General features: G+C 44.3%; 1 protein-coding gene and 1 pseudogene across 3 annotated transcripts in view; one reads left to right on the top strand and one right to left on the bottom strand.

Moving 5' to 3' along the window:
* Positions 1–27,046, top strand: part of Matn2 (matrilin 2) — a 152,093-nt gene that overhangs the window by 28,457 nt on the left and 96,590 nt on the right. For all 3 annotated transcript variants that reach the window (XM_076555933.1, XM_076555932.1, XM_076555931.1), the window contains exon 2: positions 2,128–2,298. In XM_076555933.1, coding sequence (XP_076412048.1) covers positions 2,157–2,298 — 142 coding nt within the window. In that variant the 5' untranslated portion in view covers positions 2,128–2,156. The remainder of the gene's footprint in view (positions 1–2,127; positions 2,299–27,046) is intronic.
* LOC107401293 (large ribosomal subunit protein eL31 pseudogene) overlaps positions 7,196–27,046 on the bottom strand; it is a 30,411-nt pseudogene continuing 10,560 nt past the window's right edge.

The following is a 27,046-nucleotide window of genomic DNA, read 5'->3' as shown; positions in this document are numbered from 1 at the left end:
TTAGTAGGGGTTCTTGGTTAAATTGGTGCTTTTGGGCTATTTCTTCAGGGGCAGCTGATTTCGATCGGTGAATTATATACTTATGATTCTGGTGATCTGGTTTGGTGTCTGGGTAGCGCCTTCTTCTGTGTTCTCAGGTCACTTTTTGTTCATTTGTCAACTCCTCAGCTGATCTTGTTTCTTCAGACTTTAAACTGTAGGCATCTGAATCCTCTCCCAGATGGGTTTCAGCTGAGCAGGGTAGTCTCACCAACACCTCCAAGTTGTTGGGTTTCACAGGATCAGCAGCTGGGCCCTGGGTTGTCCTCAGACGGAGTGTTCAGATTCGTTCTGGTTCTGACCCATGGAGATAGCTTCTTCCCCAGATGTTGGGGTTAGGGGCGTCCCTGTTCCAAGCTGTGTCTGCTTGTCTCCGTCCCTGGGCCTGTTTACCTCTGCGGTCCGCCGCCGGGCCTGTATGTCCCTGTCAGCTGCCGCTGGGTCTGTCTGCCTCTGGGGGCCGCCACCGGGCCTGAATGTCCCTGTCGGCCGCTGCACGTCTACCTCAGCGGGCTGCCGCTGGGCCCGTCTTCCTCCACAGGCCGCCGCCACAGGCCTACCTGCGTCTGCTTGTCTTCGCCGCCGGGCCTGTCTACCTCTGTGGACCGCCGCTGGGCCTGAATGTCTCTGCCGGCTGCCGCCGGGCCTGAATATCTCTGTCGGCTGCCGCCGCTGGGCCCGTCTACCTCAGCGGGCTGCTGCTGGGCCCGTCTACCTCCGCGGGCCGCCGCCGCAGGCCTACCTGCGTCTGCTTGTCTCTGCCGCCGGGCCTGTCTACCTCTGTGGGCCGCCGCTGGGACTGAATGTCTCTGCCGGCTGCCTCCGGGCCTGAATATCCCTGTAGGCTGTCGCCGCTGGGCCCGTCTACCTCAGCGGGCTGCTGCTGGGCCCGTCTACCTCCGCGGGCCGCCGCCGCAGGCCTACCTGCGTCTGCTTGTCTCTGCCGCTGGGCCTGTCTACCTCTGTGGGCCACCGCTGGGCCTGAATGTCTCTGCCGGCTGCTGCCGGGCCTGAATGTCCCTGTTGGCCGCTGCCGCCAGGCCCGTTTACCTCAGCGGGCCGCCGCTGGGCCCGTCTACTTCTGTGGGCCGCCGCTGGGCCTGAATGTCTCTGCCGGCTGCCGCTGGGTCTGAATATCCCTGTCAGCTGCCGCCGCTGGGCCCGTCTACCTCCACCGGCCCCCGCCGCAGGCCTACCTGCGTCTGCTTGTCTCTGCCGCCGGGCCTGTCTACCTCTGTGGGCCGCCGCTGGGACTGAATGTCTCTGCCGGCTGCTGCCGGGCCTGAATATCTCTGTCGGCTGCCGCCGCTGGGCCCGTCTACCGCCATGCTTCCTCTTAATAAATGAGTCCAGGTTGGTTGTGGTAGGACACAACAAGCTGAGGCAGGAGGATGATGAGCTCACGGCCAACCTGGGTTACATAGCAATACTCTATCAAAATAAAAAGCATGCAGAGACTGGGATGGGGTACAACTGCTCCTGTCACACCACCATGTCAGCTCCAAATTGATTTCCAGGGACACTAATGTCTACTAACTTGTACAATCTGCTATTGATAGGCAAAAAGACCATTATTACCTGGAATTCTCAGATCCCTCCACATTCAAATCTAAGATGTAGAATGTGCCTATGATTAATTGATGAAAAATTGAGTTGATAAAAACCTTCAAGGTAGATTGGTGACCCAAGGTGATGATAGACTTTCCCATGGCCCCTGCCAGCTCAAGAGTACTCCAGATGCTGGGCAGTGGTGGCGCATACATGCCTTTAATCACTCGGGAGGCAAAAGCAGGTGGAGCTCTGTGATTTTTGAGACCAGTCTGGTCTACAGAGCTAGTTCCAGGACAACCAGGACTACACAAAGAAACCCTATCTTGAAAAACTAAAAAATCAAAACCAAAAAAAAAAAAATCCACAAAACCCAAAATGTGTACTCTAGAGGACCTGGCCAACTCATCCTCAAGTTTGGAAGGGGTAAACAGACAAATGGCATGTTTGGGACCTAAAAAATCAGGGCAATGGTGCTGCAGTACCCTGGATGTCAGGGTACCCAGAAATCTCACTTGCCTTTCTTGTGTTGTATTATAGCCACGACCACAGCCCTGCTCCCCTTGAAAATGGAGAAGATGCTGGTGGTGTGCTTGCTAATGCTTGGGCAGTTGGTTCTCCTTCTGCCAGTCGGAGCCAGAGATCATCCCCAAGCCAGGTTTCCCTCCAGAGGCCGCCGTGTCCGGACCCATCCTCAGACTGCACTGCTAGGTGAGTGAGGGGTGCCCGCACCAGCAGGCGTCAGCAAGGCCCTGGACCAGAGCACCTGGGCTGGGGAGGCTCCTGCTTCTGGGATCTCTGCTGGCTGTGCTGGGGACTGGGGGATCCCACTGGTGATTAGCACATCTGGACTGAGGATGGGAAATATCCAGGTTTTCAAATTACAGTTAAGCTTCTATTTTATAGCCTTGGGCTTAATGTATACTCATAACTTTGCTCCAATACACAGGGCAAAGGTTTTTCTTCTGAAAAGTCCCTGCTGGACTTCCTGGACAGACAGGGGTGTTCTGAGAAGAAAAAAGTATTAAACTTGTCTGGATAAGTCTGTCTGCCCATATTCCAGGATGTGGTGTTGTAGGGAAAGCATGGCATAGTGGTGGATCACGGGAATGGAAAGTGGCAGGTCTCAGTTATTTCCATCTAGGGAACATATTTTCTTCAGAAAGAAAATGCCACAAAACACACAGAATACCAGCAAACTGTCTGGTCTGACAAGCAGGCTGGCCAAAGTGGCAAGAATGTATTTTGGTGTGAGTCTGAATTCAAGTTGTGCTGCTGTTTCTTGCTGGGTGACCTTTCTGATGTGGATTCTAGTCCTGCTGCTGTTTCCTATGGGTAACCTCTCTGAAGCTCAGTTCCTTTGTCTGTAAAATGGACATAGAAATGTTGGCCTTGGAGCATTTTCAGGGAAGTTAATGAGGCAATTTCTGTAAATTCTAAGTACAGTAAACACTAGCTTTAGTACCAGTTTGCATGACAGTATCTGAAAACATTTTACTTTACAGCTTGTGGGTAGCTGTTAGAACCTGAGCTCTTCGGACAGATACCTGGGGACCACAAATTACAGCCAAGGACCAAAGGACTGAAGAACCTGTTCTGATAGGGCAGGGTCTGTACTGATGTTAACAGTGACCCTGTCTTAGTCTCCTGAGAGTCATAGTGCCATAAACATAAGACTTCTGCATGCATTGAAAAGAACTGGGAAATGTTTAGCACATTGGCTAAACATTTGGGTTAAAAAAATAATTTCAAGATATTTATCTGATTAACATTATATATGTTTAAATATATATAAATAACTGAACATATCTTGATGCTTTCTACATAACCATCTGTGACTGCATAGTTGGGTTTATGAAGCCACGCCTCATACTGTTTTATAATGTTAGGGATGGAACCCAGGGCCTTTCACACACTAGGGGAGCTCTGCATCATGGAGCTATGTCTGAAGCCCCACAAGGAGTTTTTGATAATGCTGGTTTGGGGTTGAGCTATCCCTGGCTTAACTGGAAAAATGTATACCTTCTCTTTTCTTCTCTTGGCTCCTAGTCTGTCTGTCTGTCTCTCATACATACACACTCACCATCTGAATTGGTAACTCTGAAACTTCTGAGACTAGAGGTAGACACCTATTTTGCCAAAGGCATTGATCCCCATGTGGTGGTTTGAATGAGAATGGCCCCCATAGGCTCATACATTTGCATGTTCAGTCCCCAGTGGGTGAATTGTTTGAGAAGGATTAGGATTAGGAGGTGTGTCCCTGTTGGAGGAGGTATGTCCTTGTTGGAGAAGGTGTGTCCTTGTTGGAGGAGGTGTGTGTCCTTGTTGGAGGAGGTGTGTCCTTGTTGGAGGGGGTGTGTCCTTGTTGGGGAGGTGTGTCCTTGTTGGAGAAGGCGTGTCCTTGGTGGAGGAGGTGTGTCCTTGGTGGAGGAGGTGTGTCACTGGAGGTGGGCTTTGAGGTTTCAAAGGCCCATGCTGTTCCCAGTTAACTCTCTCTGCCTCTCACTGTGGATCATATGTAAGCTCTCAGCTACTGCTCCAGTGTCATGCTTCCCACCATGATGATCATGAGCTAACCCTCTGAAACCGTAAGCCAGCCCCCAGTTAAATGCTTGGTCCTAGTGTCTCTTCAGACACCCCAAACTACCATCACCCTTTCTTCCTCATTTTACTGGGCAATGTGTTAGGGACAAAGGGGACAGGGAGACCTCAACCTGGGCCTGGACGTGGCATGCTGTGTGTAGTGGCTTTTCTGCTCCCCGAGCCTTGGACACTCATGTTCCCACACATGCAGAAAGGCAGCTTTGCTCACAAGGGGGTTGAAGGAAGCCATGAAACTGGAAAGCAAACACGGCAACTCTGGCCAGCGTTCTGGATCGCAGTCTGCCTTGGATGGCACTTTGAAGGGATCAGGGTGGAGAAGCCACACTCGTTGGCTGGCCTTAGCTCAACCATGTGGCCGTCTGTTCATCCTCACAATAGGGTGTTTTGTGTTTTATGTGTGCTTGTTTTTCTTTCTCTGTTCAGAGCTCTGTCCAGGCCACATTGCAGTCCTGGAACAAGTTCCTTTGGCCACATTCATGGTGTCTCTCAGCAGGATGTATTCCCTGGTTATTCGCTTACAAGAGTTTCTCTGAACTTTGAATAGAAACAAAATTGTCCCTTAGGTTAGTTTATTTACTTATTTAGAGATAGGATCTTAGTACATAGTTCTGGCTGGTCTGAAACTCTCTATGTAGACCAGGCTGGCTTCAAACTCCAGAGATCTGCCTGTGTCTACCACCTGAGTGCTGAGATTGAAGGCATGTGCCACCATGACCAGCCTACTTAGGTGAAGTTTTTGTTTGAACTTTTTATTATTATTATTATTATTATTATTGTTGTTGTTGTTGTTGTTGTTGTTGTTATATGGTTTTTCAGGACAGGGTTTCTCTCTGTGTAGCCCTGGCTGTTCCTGGAACTCACTCTGTAGCCCATACTGACCTCAAACTCATAGAGATCCACCTGCCTGCCTCACAAGTGCTGGGATTAAAAAAAAAGAAAAAAGAAATAAAGAAAAGAACAAACAAGCCCATGTATATGTGTTTTTCTATCCTGTATTCAAATCAGAGTCTCAGAAATAAACGGGGCTGGAGAACTGTTCATTGGTAAAGCACTTGCTGTGCAAGTGTGAGAACATGAGTTTGATGACCAGAACTCATGCACTGTGGGCCAGTAGCTCCGGTAGTGGAGAGGTGGAGACTAGAGGGCCCATAGGGCTCAGTGGCTGTTCAATCTAACCCACTTGGCCAGCCTCAAGCAAGCCAGAGACTGTCTCAAGAGAAGAAAGTGAAACCCATCATGTCAGAGTTGGACACAGCAGCCCAACAGAAGGAAAAGAGTCCCAAGAGCAGGCACAGGAATCAGAGACACACTTGTTCTTACACTCAGGAGTTCCATAAAAATACTAAGCTAAAAGCTATAATATCTATCAGAGGACTTGGCACAGTCCAGTGTAGGCTCCGTGCTTACTGCGTCAGTCTCTGTGAGCTCATGTGTGCCTTGCTTAGTTGAGTCAGTGTTTGGTAGGAAGAGAGAGAGAAACATATAGACAGACACACAAATATGTGTTTGTGTGTGTGTGTGTGTGTGTGTACCTGTAACTCATAATTAAATTTCCACAAATTTTTCTGACAAAAAAAAGGAAGAAAGTATGCGGAGTCATGAGGAGCAACAGCTAACGTTGACCTCTGGTCCGCACACACATGCACACACACTCATCTATGCACACATAAACATGTACACACACACATACCCCCACTGAAAATGCGTGGATATACCCATTCCTCCTGTTAGTGTTTGTAGGTCATTCACTCCTCTATCCACATGGGCTTATTTTTCCCTTTTCATCCACGTGGGATTTCTACATTGGGACAGACACAGGATATAAGGTGGAAAGCTTGAAATCAACAGCCTCCATGAAGGGTGCAGTGAGGTGGTGGGGAACAGGCTACAGAAAGATCAATAATGTGGAAGAATCTGTGTGCAACCGTGCAGGCGTCTGCAAATTAACCAGTCTGCCAGCTGAGCATGATCTCTCAAGCTTTTTGGTCTCAGGAATCTTCCTCACACACTCAGGAATAAACTGAGAACTTCAGAGAGCTTCTTGTGGGCTAGAAATATCATGAGTTACTGCACTAGGAGCTAAAGTGAAGAACTTAAAAAATATTTGTTAACAAAAAACAAAAACAAATTCATACTGTGTTGATATAAGCTATTTTATTAAAATTGATTTTATCAAGCCAGGCAGTGGTGGCGCACACCTTTAATCCCAGTGCTTGGGAGACAGAGGCCAGCAGATCTCTGAGTTCAAGGCCAGTCTGGTCTACAGATTGAGCTCCAGGACAGCCGGGACGACACAGAGAGACCCTTTCTTGAAACCAGAAAAAATTTATTTTATCGATAATAAAAATTAGTGAAAGCAGCATTTCTGTCTTAAATTTTGCAAATCTACTTAGTGTCTGCTTTAATATAACATTCCTGGATTCCTGATTTTCCTTTGTTCAGTCTGTGGTGATTTTGGGGAGTGGGGTAATGCTGGGTATTGAACACAGGGTCCTGGGCATGCTAGGCAATTGCTTTACCACTGAGCTGCATTTCCAGCCATGGGATGTGTTGATTGGGCTGTACATAGATACCACATAGATACACGAATACGTGTAGCTGGGGAAATGAGAGGCATCTGTAGCAGCTTTCTTACGTAGAGTCTTCTTTGACAGTACATGAAACTTGACACAGAGTAGTTTCTTGAAATTAGTTGTAGTGTAGAATCTAAAACCACACCAGCTGACATTTTTTTTGTTAAATACACTCATGAAAGTCTGAGAGAATGAAAGGTGAACATATGTATTATGAACACAAGCCTGACCTCATGGGTCTTCTGAAGGGGTTCCAGGGAACCTGGGGTCAACAAACCACTTCCAAAATAGTGGTTTAAGAGAACACTACCTGTGAAGGCCATGACCTCAGAGAGCCAGGGTTGAGCAGGCAGCAGAGGGATGAGAATGGAGCTCACAGGCAAACTCTGCATTTTTTGGTAGTTCTCCAACTGTATTTGACACTCAGCAGCTTAGTTCTCATCCATTTTGACTGTCTGTAGATTTTTGACTGTGGTAACAGGTATGTAAGTTACTAATGTGTAGAGCTTGTTTGGTGAGTCCTCGTCCTCATTACGTTTTCTAGACAAATGTACATAGATACGGTATGGAACATTCCTTATTCCTTTGGCCCAAATGGCTTTATTGAGCCTGGTATCAATGAGCACATCTGGAGTCCCCATCTCCTTCATGGCAAATTTCCAGATTTCTTTGAGTGCCCTAGGGGCATGCTTCTTGAAGCCCACTCCATGGATGCGCTTGTGAATGTTGATGGTGTATTCTCGGGTCACCACCTCGTTGATGGCAGAACGGCCCTTCTTCTTCTTGCTACCCTTCTTTGCGGGAGCCGTTCTGCTGGGCCCAAGTTGGACATTAGCCTGAAGATGGACTCTATCAGGTAGGGGATCTGAAAAGGAGACAAGCCTAGACGAGCAAGGAACTAATGATTTAGAACTTCAGGACCTTTTAGGACAAGTCTGAGCCTTTAAGCAGACAGTAATGATGATCCTTTGACTTTGTGCCTGAGGGAAGTTCTAACCACCCCAAGCTTCCTGGGTGGGCAAAAGTCAGAATCTAACGAGCCATCCGACTTGCAGGTGCCATCCAGAGCAATGCTCAAGCCAATAGAACAAATGATCACAGGTTCCCAGCCTGTCCCATCCAGGTCATGATGGTGGCAGGTGGAGTCAGAGCAGCATTTATGCAGTTCCCGGAGCCCCTGGATTTCTTCCCATTCTACCAACAGCGCACATTCCCTTGCCAGTTCCTCCCCAGGCTCCTCAAGATAATGCTAGCTAGAAGATACATTGTCCTACCCACAGATGCTGCCACATCCTCTGTGCACATTTGTTTTCTTTTATACACTCCTGTCCTGTCGGGGGTGGGGTGTGTGTGTGTGTGTGTGTGTGTGTGTGTGTGTGTGTGTGTGTATAGGGGAGTACTATTTCCATGGCAACCAGCACAGCATAACAGCCTTTGTAGAAACCCTCACTGTTCCTGCTCAGTTGCTCACATATTCTCCATGTCCTCATTCCTAAGAGTGAGTGCAAGGCAGCCTCTTAGCGGTCTTCTTGTGTGGATATTCTGCTGCTCGCTCGCCTTCCCAGGCTTGTCACTCCCCAGGTGTTGTTGAAGGGTTTATTCCTTTCTCCACTTGCCAGCCTTGCTCACTTTGTTTCTACCAGCTAACCTGGAGACCTTTCCCTCTCCCGATGGACAACCTCCCCTGCAGCAGTACCACCCACATAGATTCCCGTGTGTTTCACAAGGGCACCTGGGGCAGTGTGGCAGTAGACTCAGAAGTGAGTGGCAAAGACTAAAGTGGATGCAGGCTCCTTAGTCTGGCCCGGGCATGTGGGGGCAGGACCACCACTCTCCTTCCCACACAGACAGTGCAAGGGTACAGGCAATAGAATTTAGGGACACTTCTTTATAAATATGTTATTTTACTACTTAAAATTCAGCTAATGAAGAAAATTTGTATTAGTCAGGACTCTCTAGAATAACACAGCTTATAGATGACTCTCTGTATATACAGAAAGGGTGTTTACTAGGGTAACTTACAGGCTGTGGTCCAGCTAATCCAGCAATGGCTGTCTGTGAACAGAAAGTCAAACAATTCAGAAGTTGTTCAGTCCACCGACTGGATGTCTCAGCTGGCCTTCCGTATACACTGGGATCCTGAAGAAGTGGACTTTAATGCCAGTGAAGGAAGGGATTTGCCAGCAAGGTGAGAGCAAGCAGGCAAAAAGCAAAAGCTTCCTTCTTCCATGTCCTTATATGGACTTCCAGCAGAAGGTGTGGCAGATTAAAGGTGTGTCTTTCCACCTCAAGACCCAGATGAAAGGCATGTTTTTTCCCAGCTCAAAAGATCTGGTTTGGGGCTGAGGAGATGGCTCAGTGGTTAAGAGCACTGGCTGCTCTTCCAGAGGACCCGAGTTTAATTCCCATGACTCACATGGATGCTCACAACTGTCTGTAACTCCAGTTCCAGGGGATTTGACAACCCTCACATAAACACACATGCAGGCAAAACACCAATGCACATACAAATAAATCATTTTTAAAAGTTGTATTATAAAACAACAACAACAACAAAAAAAGCTGGGCACTTAGGAGGCAGAGGCAGGCAGATCTCTGTGAGTTCGAGGCTGGCCTGGTATACAAAGTGAGTTCCAGGACAGCCAAGGCTACACAGAGATACCCCATCTTGAAAAACTAAAAGGATATGGATTGAAGGAGTGTCTTCCTACCTCAAAGATCTAGATTAGAAATGGATTTTCCTATTTCAAATTAAGAAAAAATTTCTCACAAGTGTGCTCTTCATTTGTGGATTTTAGTTAATATCAGATGTAGTCAAGTTGACAACCAAGAATAGCTATCACAGGGTCTAAGAGTTCACCTTACACATCTCTAAACATTGCTGTTTGGAAATCACAATGCATTATGAAACATTGACTACATTTTGCATGCACCTTTAATTGAGTCTGACATTAAAATAGTAGAAGTGGTAGCTGAGGAGATGGCTGAGTGAGCAAGGGTGCTTGTGGCTGAAGCATGGGGACCCGAGTTTGAACCCTAGCACCCATGCCAGAAGCTGTGTGTGGCCACACATTTGCCTCAACGCCAGTGTTGTGGGCCAGAGATGGGGTCAGTGGAGCTGGCTGCCTGCCGCCCTACCTCCAGGTTCAGAGAGACCCTCAAGGGAATAGGGTGGGGAGTGACGGGCAGGACACTCTGACCCCTGAGAGTGCATCGCCATGTGAAATTGCCAGGCATTTCATAAGAAGAAGAAATCCTTCTTAAATTATCAGTGTAAAGGGAGGAGTGGCTAGCCTAGAGAATGAACATGAGATGCCCTGCTCTGTTACTAATGAGGGTTTCATGTAGCTTGATAATTATTGACATTTTCAGCTGGCTTCCAATAATGAAGTAGGATATCCACTGCCTCAAACAATTCCCCTGACTGACATTTGTGGGTGCCCCTGGCGAGGGAGGAAAGTAGGTGCCAGCAGCCAGGAGGGTCCTTGGCTCTTGTGAAGACTCCATTAAAGCTACCCATCCCTCATCCTTTGAGGCAGTTGCGGGCGTGGGGTGGGGTGGGGGGGGGTGCGGCTACACTTTCAAGTTTCCCCATTGTGCTGGCTAGATTTATGTCAACTTGACACGAGGTAAAGTCATCTGAGAGGAGGGAACCTCAATTAAGAAAATGCCTCCATAAGATCAAACTGTAGGCAAGCTTGTAAGGCATTTTCTTAATTAGTGATTGATGTGGTAGGGCCCATCCCATGTAGGTGGTACCATCACTGGACTGGTGATCCTGGGTTCCATAAGAAAGCAGGCTGAGCAAGCCATGTGGAGCAAACCAGTAAGCAGCACCCCTCCATGGCCTCTGCATCAGCTCCTGCCTCCAGGTTCCTGCCCTGTTTGAGTTCCTGTCCTGACTTCCTTCGATAATGAACAGCAATCTATAAGTGTAAGCCAAATAAAGCCTTCCCTCCCCAACCTGCTTTTGGTCATAGTGTTTCCTCACAGTAATAGAAATCTTAACCCATTATCAGCTATAGTCAAGTCAAATGCCAATTCCTATCTCTCCCAACCAGGCAAGATCCACCTTCAGCAGGCCACACACATTGTGGGTCGCCTGCCAAGGTGTCCAACCTGACTACCTTATATTCTAAGGGCTAGCAGTGGTTCCTGCCTCAGAGACATTGGCATTCCAGTTATTTTTGTACTTGCTTAATATTTAGCACTAGACTGACTCACTTGGAAAGAGGGTTGAGTGGTGTACATGGATCACAGCACATGGAGAGTGGCTGGTTTGTGAATCCCTGAGATAGACATTATTTTCATTTCATCTTTGGGGGAAAACACTGCAAGGTGAGTCTTGTTATGTGCCTCTTAGTGATGAGGAAGCAGAGTCTCCGAGAGGGTAAGCAATTTATCAACTTGTCAAAACTTTGCAAACCACACAGAAACCGTGCCCAGCCTTATGAAAGGGATGCATGGCTTGTAGCACATGTACTCAGAGCAAAGAAAGATGTGTGTCCTGTGCTAGGACATGTTGATTTCCCTGGGCTGATTCTTCCGTGGGGACTTTTATGGAGACCATGAGACATCCACAGCCACCACAGGTCATGCTGAGGTCCCACTCACTTCCAGCCTTGGCACTGGTCCTGCTCACAAAACAGAGTATTAATATCTGATGGCTGATTTTATCATTTGTTTTTTTGTTAGTTCATTCACTCATTTCTTTAATGCTGGTGGTGATGACCCCTGACTTTACACATGCAAGGCTGATGTTCTGTGCAGACAGTGAGTTACATCCTACTACCAGATGATTCCAGTTTGAGGTTTTTTTTTTCTCATTGTCTTATCTATTCTCTTTCTCAACCACTCTGTGTGTCTGTCTTAGAGATCTTCCTGTCTGTGCCCCCAAACCCCCGCTGTGGTGCTGTGGTTCCAGACATGCACACACCACACACAGCTTTCCCATGGATGCTGAGAATCTTCATTCAGGGTCTCATGCTTGTGCAGCAGATGCTCTTAACTGATGAGCTGTCTCCCAGCCCTGATGCCTGTCTTGATCTGACTACTACATTTGCTTAGGCAAATGGTTTTCTTCTCTGAGACCCTGTTCCTTTCTAGAAGAGAAAGAGGTCAGTGATCTCTCAGGCTTTATCTAGGGAATGTGATATCACCAGTTCTTCTTTCTTTCACACCCATCGATGGTGTGTGGAGTCCTCTGCTGTCTTTCATTCTCTCCAGGTAAGACTGATACGGAACTGCCACATTCTGGAAGATGGGGGAGAAATTTGGAGTAGGAAAAGTTGGGGGGAGAAGTTTAGGGGTAGGGAGGATAGGCAATAGGACCAGGCATATCAGAAGCCCCTGGAAGACTTGTTGGAATACAGGTTATTTAGCCCCACACCCAGAAGGTCTCATTTAGCTGGTTTTTTAAGTGTAAACCATTACAGAAGAGCAGTCTTTGAGGTGGGGTGGAAATGGGCACGAGGAAGGCCTTGGGAGATACTGTGGAATGTGAGCCAGGAAGAGGATTCGAGATGAATAACATCTGCAGGAACAATTGTAGCTGGAGAATTAACTAACTTCAGGCTGGATCCACCCTTCTGAATCTTCGAAAATAAGCTGCTAGCATTTTCCTACCCAGGGAGAAGTTGGCAGAGGTAGGGCCCACGCCTGTGTAGGGAACCAGTCTCTTCCAGTGCCAGTGCAGCGGGAAGGATAGGGTCTCTACAGGATGCATTTGGCTGGAATGTTTCTTTATTATTAGAACTGACCATAAAAATGAAGGTTGGTGTATAGAGTTTATGAGATTGTTTTAAACATAGAAAAGACTTTTGAAGTAAAATCCTCCCCCATTGTTCAAATGCCCAGTCACTGTGCACATTCAGCAGAATCAGTGGAATTGTGGACCCAGCAGAGGGAATCATTGCTTCTCTATACAAGAATGCAGTTCCTTATCAAATACACTTTTCATGCCTGATTAATATAAAAACCAACCTCTGTTATCATTCATTTTTAATAAACTGTACAAAATGAATTCCTCTCTCCTATCTTGTGATTAATGCTTGGAGAACCCTAGAAAGTACAGTATCTGATTTCCAATAAGCCACAGATGCGAAAGCGTTCTAGCCAACAGATAAGTTGATTTTCCCGTCCTATGCAGTCTGCCTCTTTCTTCTGTTCCCTATTAAAGTCTTTCCTCATCCCTTTCCTTTTTTATAGCTTTCTTTTGTCTCCTCTCATCTTCCTTCTCTTGTGGCCTCCCTCGATTCCCAAAACTGTACCCCAGTGTGCCCGTGGGCTTTGCGTCTGCAGTGTGTAGCTGTGGTGTGGAGTAGAGGTGGGGTGGGGTCCCCTCCGTGGGTGATAAAGCCACTGTTCTCTATTTCTCTCGAGGGCCGATCATGTCCCTGGTCTTCATAAGTGATGATGATGACGACGGTGATGGTAATGATGGCCGCTGTGGGGCTTTTTGTTTGTTTCGTGTGTTGTTGTTTCTCCTTTGCATCTACGGCCTGCCCAGCATTGCGACGCCCGCCAGCATTGCGCTGCCTGCCTGCCATAGGGCAATTCACACTTCATTAAATTCAGTGCTTTATTCCCGTTTTACAGGCAGAGAAGCTGAGCCTTTGAGAAGTTGAGTGTTTCATTCAAACTCCTAACAACTACCCAGTGCCCAGAGGTAGAACTTGGTGTTTCCTCTGCCCAAATGATCCTTCACCTATGATCCTAGATATTCTCCTCTGTTCCATCCACCTAAATTGGGCTCATCTTTTAGGTCTCAATGGAAGTGTTCCTAATCTGGGTCAAGATTTAAAACCATGACTGCATTCCCACAGCATGCTCTCCACCCTCACTAGTACTCTTTGCCTTAGAGTGTGACCCCACTTTGTGACCTGTATAGTTCATTGTTGTATCAGTAATTCAGCAGTGAGGCTGGTATTCAGCAGGCACTCAGTACATCCCTAGAAAGGAGTAAATGAACTCCCAGATGGGCAAAGAGGAGTCTAGAGAGAGGCCACTGGGCTGAGGAAGGTTTCCAAAGCCAGGGAATGTAGAAAATAGCAGAAGGAACTAAAGAAATGGAGCTTGGAAACTTGGTGGAGGGTGGTGTGTGTGTGTGTGTGTGTGTGTGTGTGTGTGTGTGTGTGTGTGTGTGTGTGTGTGTGTGTGTGTATGTGTGCTTATGTATGTGTATATACAAGTGGAGGTCAGAGATCAATGCTGGGTGGCTTTCTCAATCACTCTCCACCTCACTTTTCTGAGACAGGGTCTGTCTTAGTGATAAAATACCATGACCAATAGCAACTTGGGGAGGAAAGGGTTTATTTCAGTTCACATTTCCACATTACAGTTCATTCATCTAAAGCAGTCAGGGCAGGAACTAAAAGTACCCTGGGGCCACCTGCCCAGGGCTGGCATCACTCACAATAGGCTGGGCCCTCCCACATTAATCACTAATTAAGAACAGGCTTGCCTACAGGCTGATCTCATGGAGGCGTAGTCTCAACTGAAGTTCCCTCTTCTCAGATGACTCTAGCTTGTATCAAGTTGAGAAAAAAAAACTACCAGCACAGGGTCTCTCACCGAGACAGAGCTCACCCAGCCCAGGGTCTCTCACCGAGACAGAGCTCACCCAGCACAGGGTCTCTCACCGAGACAGAGCTCACCCAGCCCAGGGTCTCTCACCGAGACAGAGCTCACCCATTTGGTTTTGCTGACTGATTGATCACTGTGCTCTCTCCCCACAGCACTGGGTTTCAGACACACGTGCAGCCATACTTGGCTTTTTACATAGCTGCTGAGGCCAGGACTCAGATCCTCATGATTGCACAGCAAAGGCTCTTACCCACAGAGCACCTCCATAGTCCCTCGGCTCCTGTTGTGACTCCTATGAGACAGGGTTTCACTGCTCAGCCTCTCCAGTGCTGACATTATAGGAGTGCCCCACCATGCTCAGATCTAGCTGCTTTTTTCTTTGCTCGGGCTCCTCATTGGTTATTTTCTTCCTTTCTTCCCTCCCTCCTCCCTCCTTCCCTTCCTCCTTTCCTTCCTTCCTTTCTTTTAGCTCTTTTACTTGTGGTGTAGTAAGTTAGGATCACTTGCAAATTTGGCAAGATGCTTTCAGTATCTTTCTTCAAGTCACCATTGAAAATATTAAAAGAATAATTTAATATTTAATTCAATAATTAATAAATTTAATAATTTAATAAAATTTTGTTTTTAATGAAATTTGGGGCTAGAATACGGAGTGGGTTTCATTGTGGCATTGTTGCACATCTATAATCTGTATCACTATATTTGTTCTTATTCATTCCCAGTGACTCCCCCATTCATGCTGCCCCCTTTCTCCCCCAACATCGTCCCTCCTGCTCTCCTAACAGCTCTATCTCATTTCTTTTCCCTTGTCCCCTCTCACCCTTCCTCTCTACCTCCTACTCCTTTCTCTCTTTTTTACTGTCTTTTCTTACACACACTGCATGCATATACTTAGATATAAATCTAGATTTTGTGCATATGAGGGAAAATTTGTTATTGGGCTGTCATTTCACTTAAAAAAAAACTCCATTTCTATCTATTTTCCTGTGAATGTCATAATTTCATTCTTTTCAAAAAGTTTTATTCATTTTTTGAGAATTTCATAATGTATTTTGATCATGTTCACTCCATTCCTCCCTTTAATTCCTTTTAGATCACCCCCCACTTCCCACCCTTCCTTTATGTTCCCTCTTTTAAAATAATCTGTTGAGTTTAATTTATGCTGTCCATATACCATAATTTCTTTCTTAAAACAATATTTCATATTCTTTCAAAATGTTTATATAAAGATTATCATATTTACTTTTTAAAATTATATCTAAATATTTAATGAGTATTACTGAAAAATGTGAAAAGAGTTTGTTTTAAATGTCACACAAATAATCAGTCTATAAATATTTAGTGTGTTCTTGAAAAAATAGTATAGAGTATAGCGGTGTATTGCTTTTTTGGAGCTTCCAGAAAGTGGACCACAAACTGAGGATTTAAAACAACACAAATTCATGGTCTCATAATTCAGAAGGCTGGCGGTCTGAGGTTAAGGTGTTGGTAGTACAGCTTCTTCTAAGCTTTCTGACCTGGGCTTGTGGAGAGTTATCTCCCTCCTCTGTCTTTACACGGCTTCTTTCCATGCACCTTTCTGTTTCAAAATGTCTTTCTTTAGAAATATTAATAGTCATATTCATGACCCCATTTTAAGTTAATAACTCTATCATCTATCTCTATCTGTCTATCTATCTATCTTCTATCTACCTACCTATCTATCATATATATATATATATATATATATATATATATATATATATATATATATCAACCATCTATCTACTTTAAAGAAGTCTCACTTTATAACCCAGGCTGGCCTGGAACTCACTACATAGTCTAGACTGGCTTCAGATTTGTGATTGTCCTCTTGTCTCAGCTCCCAGAGTACCAGGAGTGCAGGTGTGAACCATCACACTTGACTCTTAATAACTTGTGTTGTTTTAGTTTGTTTTCTGAGATAAGATTTCATGCAGCCCAGGCTTGCCTCAAACACTGAGTAGCTGAGAATGACCTTGAATTCTTAATCCTTCCACTTCTATTCTAGTTCTGGGACTATAGGTGTGAGCTAACACACCTATCTCTTAGTAACCTCTTAAGATCTTATTTTCAAATATGGTTTCCTTCTGAAGTAGCAGGGGTTAGAATTCCACCATATAAATACTTAGATGGTTCAGTTTATCTCCTGGAGAGCCACCATGCTTCCCACTCTCCTGGTTTGTGGAAGAAATATATGTCAGGAAGCCTTCTGACTTCCTCAGTAGCTTGATGTTTCTTTCTGACTCACCTGACGTGATGGACAGCTTCTGACATCCCAAACAGTTCAGACTTCAGCAAAGTGGTACGTATCAATGTCCAGTTGCAGCTTTGAGTCACTAAAGTAAGCCCAACCTCTCATCCAGTTGCTCAGCCAACATCCTGGGGCTGCATATGGGAAGCCAGTTTTATGTAACCAGGAGGTGAAACCAATTTGAGTAAGTTTTTTTCAAAAATCCAAAACTGAGAGCCTCAAGTTGAGAAAAGTCTTCTTTCCATACATCCAAGGGAGTAGGGCAAGATGAAAGGCAGGCAGTGTGTGTATTTTGGCTGCTCAGAGTTTGGTAGGGCCAGGGAGGGAGGAGGGAGAAGGTCTCTTAAGCCTTACAGCCAGCAAATAAGTCCAAACTTCAAAGGAGAATCTGGGTGACCAAATGTACCAAGAGCTAAAGCTTGGGAAGGGCTGAGGGAAGCAAGAAAAATGTTGGCTTTGGATAGTTTGGGCTCAGAACCAGTAGGGGCCTATCGAAACACACAGTTTGTGTGGGCACTAGGCCACGAGAGGCCATGGGAATCCCTCCAAATCAGGTTAAACCACAAGGGCTCCATCCAAAGGGACTGGGCCTGGCAAAGGCATGGGAACTTGCTGTCTGTCTCCAGATCTTCATTCCCAGTACTGACACCAGGGCATCACCTCTCTGCTTAAACCAGTCAGTAAAGAACTATATATTCCAGGGCCCTTCAGTCCCAGGGCTGAGCGTGGACCAGGGAAAGATGAAGAATCTTTACATCTTGGAGATGGGGGTGTGTAGCACAAATTCTGATTGGTCTTAATGAAAACCTGGAGTCAGATATCAGGGTAAATGCTGAAAGATCAGAGAAGTAAAGCAAGCCACAGCCACTTGTTACCTCTAGGAATATTCAGACTGAAAAGGCCCAACTCCTGTCTCCACCCCACCTCATTACTTCCTCTCTCCACCCAGCTATATAATTTCCTGTTTCCTCCTCCCAAGTGCTAGGATTGAAGGTGTGTGCCACCACTGCCTGGCCTCTAGTGGCAAGCTCCCTACTCTGGTCTCCAGGCAAGCTTTATTTGTTAGAGTATAAACAAAATATCACCACATTTCCCCTTTTTGTCTAAAATTAAAAAGAGAACATTATAATTATTATAAGAAAAACTATATACAATAAGTACCATAACAATAAATATATATGTAGGCAATAAATACATCAATAACATCTAATCCATTAGCATCTGACAAATTCAGAGAAAATACTCCATTATCTATCCTATCTTGGTGAGTACAAAGTGTTGTACCTAATTCACCTTCTAATTTGCATTACCAACCTAAAACTATCTTTTGATTGTCTTTCAGACCTATACACTTTACACCTCTTCAGTGAATTTCTTTTCTGAATCTGATAACAGGGAAAACTATAACTATATAAAATCTCCAACTCCATCAGAGACCTGAGAAGGAAATAATATTACCTGAGTAGCAGGAAGTGCAAGCAAGGGACTTTCAAAAACTGTGAGAAATGACAGAGACAGCTGGCTGCCTGGACAGTCACTCAAGGTTCCTTTGCAACATTGGGGCATCCATCTTTGGCCTACAGGCCTAACATGTCTGACAGACTTATCTGTGAAGCAGGATTTTCTGAAGGACTGTCCTACCTTGTCTTGGCAAAGTTTGGCAGTCCTTTCTTTTGTGTTCTGCTTGTCCATTTGGACAGCATACTGCAGCAGTTGACGTAAGGGCATTTTCTTGCCCAGTGGTTAACTTTCACCAGAAAGAAAGTAAACTCTCTATGAAGTTTCTTCAGTGCCCATCATCTTCTCTGCTGCCAGGAGCAGACATATCTCATTATCATATTTTTTTTTAAAAAAAACCTATGTTATTAAAACATCTTTTTTCTTTTTTAATTAAGAAATTTTCTATTCACTTTACATACCAACCACAGATTCCCCTCCCCTTCCTCCTCCCACTTACCAGCCCTCCCCCCCATCCCAACTCTCATTCCTACCTCCTCCAGGGCAAGGCCTCCCATGAGGGTGGGGAGTCAACAGAGCCTGATACACTCAGGCTTGATGAAGTTCCAAGCCCCTCCCCCTGGACCAAGGCTTTGTAAGGTGTCCCAACATAGAAGGTGGGCTCCAAATGTCCACTCGTGCCCTAGGGATGGATCCTGATCCCACTGCCAGGGGGCCCTTTAAGCAGATCAAGCTACATAACTGTCTAGCCTATGCAGAGGGCCTAGTCCAGTTCCTTGGAAGCTCCACAGCTATTGGTCCACATTTCATGAGTTCCCACTAGTTTGGTTTGGTCATCTCTGCATCCCCACCATGATCTTTTTTCTTTTTTCTTCTTTCCCATCATGATCTTGATGCCCCTTGCTCATAGAATCCCTCTTCTCTCTCTTCAACTGGACTCCCAGAGCTCTGCCTGGTGCTTGGCTGTGGATCTCTGCATCTGCTTCCATCAGTTACTAGATGAAGGCTCCATGATGACAGTTAGGGTATTCACTAATCTGATTACCGGGGTAGGTTAGTTCAGGCACCCTCTCCACTATAGGTAGTAGTCTAAGGTAGGATCATCCTTGTGGGTTTCTGGGAACTTCCCTAGCACCAGGTTTCTCCCTATCCCCATGATGTCTCCCTCTATCATGGTATCTCTTTCATTGCTCTTCCATTCCTTCCCTGTTCCAGCTCGACCATCCTGTTCCCTTATGTTCTCATCCCCCATCCCATACCCTCCATTATTAAAACATCTTAAATGCCATATTCTGTAGATCTCTGAAGTGTTTGAAGACTACCTGTCTACCTAAAATATATCTGTTTGACTTTGAAAACATATCTAACATGACTACAAGTTTAATTGAAATTGGTGACTAACTACTAAATTGCATTTCTTTATTATCCTAAATAGTTTTTAATAATAACTTTCACCTGGGCGGTGGTGGCGCACGTCTTTAATCCCAGCACTCGGGAGGCAGAGGCAGGCGGATCTCTGTGAGTTCGAGGCCAGCCTGGTCTCCAAAGCGAGTTCCAGGAAAGGCGCAAAGCTACACAGAGAAACCCTGTCTTGAAAAACCAAAAAAAAAAAAAAAAAAAAAAAAACCAAAAAAAAAAAAAAAAACTTTCAAAAACTAGCAATTTGTATTACATTGTTAAATAAGCTGTATAGATACAAGATTAGAAATGTATGTACAGTATATTCTAACAAAATTAATCCCAACTTTATATCAATATTCAAAGATCCATATCAATGTAAAATATTTAAAGCAAATAGTTGCTTTTTAAAAGTAGATTCAATAATCCACCGTTTTGTCCTATCATTTCTATATGACCCTTTTTTTCTTCTTTTTCAAAACAGGAGCCCTGAATCTAATCTCCTTTGTTCAGCTTTTTGAAAAAAAAAAAAAAAAAAAAAAAAAAACATTACCAATAAGAACTTGTGGGGCTGGAGAGATGGCTCAGAGGTTAAGAGCACCGACTGCACTTCCAGGGGTCCTGAATTCAATTCCCAGCACCCACATGGTGGCTCACAACCATCCGTAATGAGATTTGACACCCTCTTCTGTATACATAATAAATAAATCTTTAAAAAAAAAAAAGACGATAAGCACTGAAAACATGTCTCTGGAGAGATATTAAAAAAAAAAAAGAACTTGTAACTAACCACCCTAAACAATGACAAATATCCATAACCCACTGAAAGACCAAAAACCACCCACCCCACCTCTTGGGAACGTTGAGTGTCATGTTCTTAAAATCACTTCCTGCTGTCTAGGGCCAATGGCATCTTTAGGGGATCCTGAACAGAAAAAAATTGGGTTAATTATCAAGTCCTGGGAGAGTTAGCTGTATCATTTGTTGTCTAGTCTCTGTGTAATGGGAAAGTGCAGGGCTTTCTCTCAAGTCCTGACTAGAGTAGTTTGTGAGGCTGGATTAGCCAGCCACCTTGAAATTGTCTTGAGCAGTTTGTAGTACAAAGCCAATCTTTGGATGGTGTTTGTCAGCTTAGTGGCATTATCACAGTCCATATGAAATCATCCTTGTGGGGCCCCATCATTCTTTTGGAGACTTCAAAGGTCTCTGTTAGGCATGGTCATGGTTCACTGCAGAACTTAAACATTTTAAATGTCATATGCAGCAGATCTCAAAGAGGTTAAAGGACCATAATTAGTTATGTACATCCAAAGTACAAAAACATAATTCCTAGTTACTTGATAGAGACTCAAACCTGAAATCATGTACAGGAAGCTAGATTAAACCTTGTTCTAAAATTACTACTCTATATGACCATTAATATCATGGCAAAAAGTTTAAAATATGTATATTAATCTTACAAATTTTGAGATAATATTTAGACCTTAAGAAAAATATTAAAGAGTTAAAGTAAAACCAAAGTTTATGAGATTCGTAGCAATAAAATAGTCCCTAAAATTTTGAGTTTTCTTTTGTCCCATATGAGGTGACTCTTCTGACATGAGACAGAGATTTTGGATTTTGCTTTAACAAGCATGCTTGGGTTTAGAGAAGGAGAGAGCCACACTTCAACTCCACAGCCATCTTTAATTTCTAATTGGACTGGGACTACAAAAAGACAATTTGCATTATGTGTCTGTAGAGAACAGCAGAAACAAACATTTGGGAAGATTTATGAAATTTTATCCTGTTGGAAATGTGATATACTAATAGGCCAATTTACTCTTTTTCTTGGGGCATTTTTTCTAGATGATTTGTCCTATTCTTCACATGTCTCTTTTGTCCAGTGGTCTTCAGATTCCTTCGCTGGGTGCCTTCATTCTCTGAAAAGACAAAAACAAAACCATCCCCCAGTCTTGATGCTGGGGAGTTTCCCTTATGACAAGTTATATCTGATCAAATGAAAGCACTTGTTAGTTGTATAAGTTAGTTTAGGTTGAATGGTCACGCTCCTTGATGAACTATCACCTCTTCTAACCAAAAGGCCTCTCTTGTTCTAATCTTTTTCAATTTTAATTTATTGTTTCTCCTGAATTTTTTTGTTCTCTTTTCTATAGCTGTTCTATCATCCAGAGCAGTATGATTTTTTTACAATAGGCATTAGGTTCTTTAATTGCTCTGAGAAAGAGTTTCTTCCACAATGACAGGAAATTACTGAACCGAATTTGACATGGGGGCCTGCAAGAGGCCCCTCAAGGTATTTCCCAATGGCAAAAGGTTACCTTGTCTGTCCTTTGTTGATCTACATTCATTAGTCCAATGTCAGCCTTTACTACATCTTCTGCATGCTCCAAAAGGGAGGGCCATCCTGTGGGGATTATTCTTAGAAAAAATATTGTTTCTAGAAACACCCTGTTTACAATCCCTTTTTAGATGACCTTGTTTGCCACAATTGAGATACCTGACATTTTGATTTTTTTTCAAACCTCTGGAAATCACCTCTCCTTTCCAAGCATCATCATGGTTATAGGACTTAATATTGATCGAATCTCGGATCCATTCCTCCAAGGGTGCTGATCTTGCCTTTAATAACCTAATCACCCTTTTGCAATATGCATCAGCATTTTCAAAAGCCAGAGATTCAATTATTATTTGTCTAGCTTCTGAATTTGGTATCATTCTATTTGCTACTGAAGTCAATCTTTGTAAAAAATCAATGAAGGTTTCTTTTGAACCCTGTATCACTTGAGTAAATGACTCACTTTTCTTTCCTACTTCTTCAATTCTGTCCCAAGCACTCAAAGCTGTTGTGTGGCATAAAGCCAGGGTGTGGTCATCATATAGAGATTGCCTTTGCACATTAGTGTAATCTCTTTCTCCAAGAAGTTTGTCTTGGGAGATTTCCATACCTCTAGACCTACTTCATTATTCAATGGTCTTAGCCTCATTGAGGACTAGGCTCCAAGATTTTTGTAAACAAGTCTCTATAATTTTGAGGGATAATTCTATTGTAAGTTGACCATGAGTTTAACATCTGCTTCACAAAAAGTGAATGCATGCCATATGAGACTATCGCTTCCTTGAATCTCCTCAAATCTAACATTTGCACAGGAGTCCATTCAGCTCTTACACAGTCTTGGGGACATCTATCATTTGGCAGTTCCTCAAGGTTACTGGATAAATAAAGGTTGGCTATTCGAAAACCTTAGGCTGTTCCTCTCTAGCCTTGTAATGCAATGCTGAGATTGGTTCTCTTTTAAATTCTTCTGTCTAAGTTTGAATCTCTGTATGATCTGTTTTACTAAGTTTTTCTAGTACTTTTATCTTGGCACTCATATTAACCAACTTTTTAAATGATAAAACAAAAATGATCAAACAGATAATATTAGCCGGGCGTTGGTGGCACACGCCTTTAATCCCAGCACTCGGGAGGCAGAGCCAGGTGGATCTCTGTGAGTTCGAGGCCAGCCTGGGCTACCAAGTGAGCTCCAGGAAAGGAGCAAAGCTACACAGAGAAACCCTGTCTCGAAAAACAAAAACAAAACAAAAAAAAGATAATATTTATAATAGACATTATGTAAATTCCTTCTAAATTAATTATCTTCCCATTCAATTGTTCCATTTTCAAACTGTCCATACAGAGACCTAACTCTCTCCATTGTAATAGTGTTTTCCATTTTTTTAGTGTATGTGGGGGGGAACCTGTCTCTTTTAACTAATTCTTCCCTTTAAGAATTAGTGTGTGTGTGTGAGTGTGTAAACCTCGTGTTTTAGGCAATTTTTGCTGCGCTTTGTTGAACGACACTCATAGCTGTCCTCAGAAGCCTCGGCATGTGAGCCGTGTGTCGGACACGTCTGACGGATGCTGGTGTTCACATAGGTGGCCGTCCTCTGTGACTGTCCCAGCCTCTTGACGTGGGATTTCCACTCTTCTCTTCTAATCAGAATTTTCATCTTCAAAATGAGGAAATCCATCTATTTTATGTAGCTTGTCAGATATACCAAAAATCACCTCGTTCTCATACACTATTTTTTTGTTGTTTCATTAATTTGCCTGGTTTTTCATTCATTCAACACACTTTTTGAGAACCTATGGTATGCAAGCATTGTTCTGGATGTCAAGAAAGCTGCAGGGTCCTGCCAGGGTCATATCCAGCTCCCTATCTGTCCTGCTTTACAGTTTGGTAATTCCACAGCCTTGGATGCCGAGTTGAATAGTCTTTTGGGAAAAATTTTCACAGGATCAGTAAATACATTCTTAACAAGTGACAAATTTACTAATAAAACCATGTGGGATTGACGAATTTCTGTTAAAGGGATTCACTTGACAACTTACTGAATTTCTTTAAAAGCTGTTCATTGATTTGACTTTTGTACTTATTTTTGGGCCTCTTCTGATAATTGGCAATTTCCTTAAAAACTGCTCCATTTGTCCGCATTGTCGAGTTTATTGGCATAAATTGCACTCCCCAAAACCAAGTCACATTTTAATAAATGACATGGTGTCCTTTAATAAAATGTGCTTAGTGTTTTGTTTTCAGAGATCATAAAACTTTTAGCAGAGGATTCTAAAGAAACCTTGAGACCTCGGGGACAGGCTTGTGGCTTACACATAGGACATGAGCTCTTGGGTTTCCCTGTGGTACTTGGCTTTGACGATTGAGCTTTAAAAAACAATTTTTTACCTTACCTCTCTTGTCTCTTTGGCCCACGTAATAACCCTAACTTCTTAGAAGTACCAGTACTGGGCCACTGCTGAGCCCACAATCTGAACCTACATTCCAGTGAGGGGATCATCTACCTTCCATAGCAAATTTGGGACAGCAGTCTTTCAGTGATGGATGGTCCAGTCTACTTGGGGCCAGATTCAGGGGCCCAGCTGCCTGCAGGGTTGTCTGCAACCCCTCACACCAAGGGATTCTGAGTCTCCTGGGATACTGCAGTCCCATGGTAGTGGGGAGTCCCTGGCCCTGTGAGAACTTGATCTTCGGCTGGCCATCCTGCTGGAAGAGGAGAGCCCGAGGTGCTACAAGCTTGTGGTCTAGCACACCAGAGGGGGTGCTCGGGCATTTTCTGAGCACCCTGCAATGTAACACGAGGTGACCATACCAGCCGGCACACTGCTCTAGAGAAGCAGGCGGCACTCTTTGGAACACAGTTTCATGCCTTCCCTCATCCACTCCTGTACTGCAGGAATTCACAACCTGGGAGCATTGTATCTGCTGCATCCTAGAGCAGTGGGTGTGTTTAGAGCGCAAGGATAAAGGTACGTTTCTCCAGGTGCAGCTGAGAGTCAAGTTCAGTGCTTGCCTAGCACGCGCTAGGCCTGGGCTGGGTCCCCTGTGATACAGAAAGTGAGACGTGAAGGAAGGGAAGGGAGGGGGAGACAGGAACGAAGGGAGTAAAGTTTCCTTAAAATACCAGGAAGACAAGATTATACTGTCTGTCCGACGGGAGAGAGGTAAGGGTCTGTGCATGCTAAGTGAACTCTCTCCTGCTGAGTTAACATCCCCAGTCCAAGGTGAGGACTTTTGACTGACATACTCTTCACTTCTTAGTCTTCACCTATAGATGCCAAATACTCTACAGAAGAACTGGAGTGTAGGCAGATGCCTTGCTGGGAAGGAGAGGGGCCAGGGATTTGGAAAACTTTGAGTATCTCCTAGCTAAAGAAAGTTTTTGCCTATTTTGGAGTCAAAATATTAATACAGGGCCCTATGCTCTTGGGCAGAATAGTAATGGAAGTGCCCTATGCTCTTGGGTTGAGGGAGAGGTGAGCAAGAGACTCCAAAGGATGTGCAAAAGGCATTTGCCATCTTCTCAGTTTCTACGCTGTTTTACCAAATGCTTTTCTTTCGTCTATTGATGTACATCTTGGTTTGATAATGTGATGGGTATGTTGTTAAGTCCTCCTGATACTGAGCCGATCTTTGCATTATTGGGGTAATTGTAAATAAGTAAATCTTACTTGGTCATAATGTGCTTTTTAATGATTTACTAAAATATTTTTAGAGTTTTTAATAATCTACATGAATACATCATTTTACCAGTGTATTTTTGTACTATTATCTATACATGAGATTGGCTAGTAATTTCATATAATTTTCTCTCTTTTGTACTATCTGGTTTTGATATCAGAGTGAGGTTAGTCTTCTGAAAATACGTGGTTTTTATCAAATAGGAATTATTTGTCCCTTAAAAAGTTTGCAAACATGCTCTGGAATTGGTGTGTTCTGTACAAAGACTATCTTTGAAACTAACCTAATTTTATTGAAAACTGTCAGTCTATATTTAGTTTTGTAGTTTAGTTTGGAAAATGGTGTTTTCCTTGGGAATTGTCACATTTGTCTACATTTTCATATGTGTTGCTACCAATCTCAGTTCATGGCTCTGACACAGCATACTTTAAAAAAAAAAAAAAAGGACCCAGTGTTTTCTTTTCATGGATCATGGCATTTTTCATAACAATCTAAAGAAACACAGAGGCCTGTGGATGGGTGTGTGTGCTGGTGACTCTTGTGTCCTCTGGCCACTCTTGCCACTTAGGAAAGAGCGTTACAGTTAAAGCGCTACTTGTCTTATCTCTCCGGTCCCCACCAAGGCCGTGACAGTTGGGTTTTATAATGATGCCTGATGTCTAGATAAGAGAATTATGATCTGAGATCGCATCTTAGTTGCTTTCCTATTGCTGTGACGAACACTATTGCCAGCACTTTTAGAGAGGAAAGCTTTTAATTGGGCTTCTGGTTTCAGAGAGCTAGAGCTCACGATGGTGGAGCAAAGGCATGGGGCAGGAGCAGCTGAGGGCTCACTCATCCACAAGCAGGAGGTGGAGAGAGCTAGCTGGGAATGGTGCAAGTCTTTTGAGAGTTCAAAGCCCACCCTCAGTGACACACCTCCTCCAACAAGTCCACACCTCCTAATACTCCTCAGACAGTTCCCCCAACTGGGGATCAAGTATTTAAATATGTGAACCTATGAAGGCCATTCTGATTCAGAGCACCACAGATGTTTAATCACCCACGATGGACAGATGAAACCAGAGGCCACCCCTTGATCATGCCCTTTTAATTAGGAGACCATATTCTAGGCTAAGATTGTTAACCCAAGCTCCTCCTGTGGAATGGGCCTTCACTCCAAACTGAAGGCAACTGGTTGCAATCTAAGAGCTGTGTCATTATGTCACCCACAGGCATATCTTGCCCGACGGGTTGACATTGTAACACACGTCTTCACAACCAAGCAGGACTTAGGAATCTCTCCCCTCAGCCTTCAGGCACTTCGAGAGCTATACAACTCATGCTCAGTCCTGATTTTATTTCTCTATGTCCTACAACCAAAGCAACAGGGTCTCGCAATCTGGTTCCAGCTTACAAGCTACACAGCAGCAGTGGCATTCATGGTTTGTGGGGACCTTGGCCTTCTTGGCCAACAGCCCACCGAGAGCTAACCGAACCCGACACTGGGATAGTTAGTAGCATGATCGATTCTGGGCATTCTTTTCCCTACCCATACATGGAAAGTCTGTCTT

The sequence above is a fragment of the Peromyscus maniculatus genome, chromosome 20 (genome assembly GCF_049852395.1).
Source record: "Peromyscus maniculatus bairdii isolate BWxNUB_F1_BW_parent chromosome 20, HU_Pman_BW_mat_3.1, whole genome shotgun sequence".
NCBI classification, from domain to species: Eukaryota; Metazoa; Chordata; class Mammalia; order Rodentia; family Cricetidae; genus Peromyscus; species Peromyscus maniculatus.
Note: the sequence above shows the minus strand (reverse complement) of the source record. Positions and strands in the feature narration are given on the sequence as shown.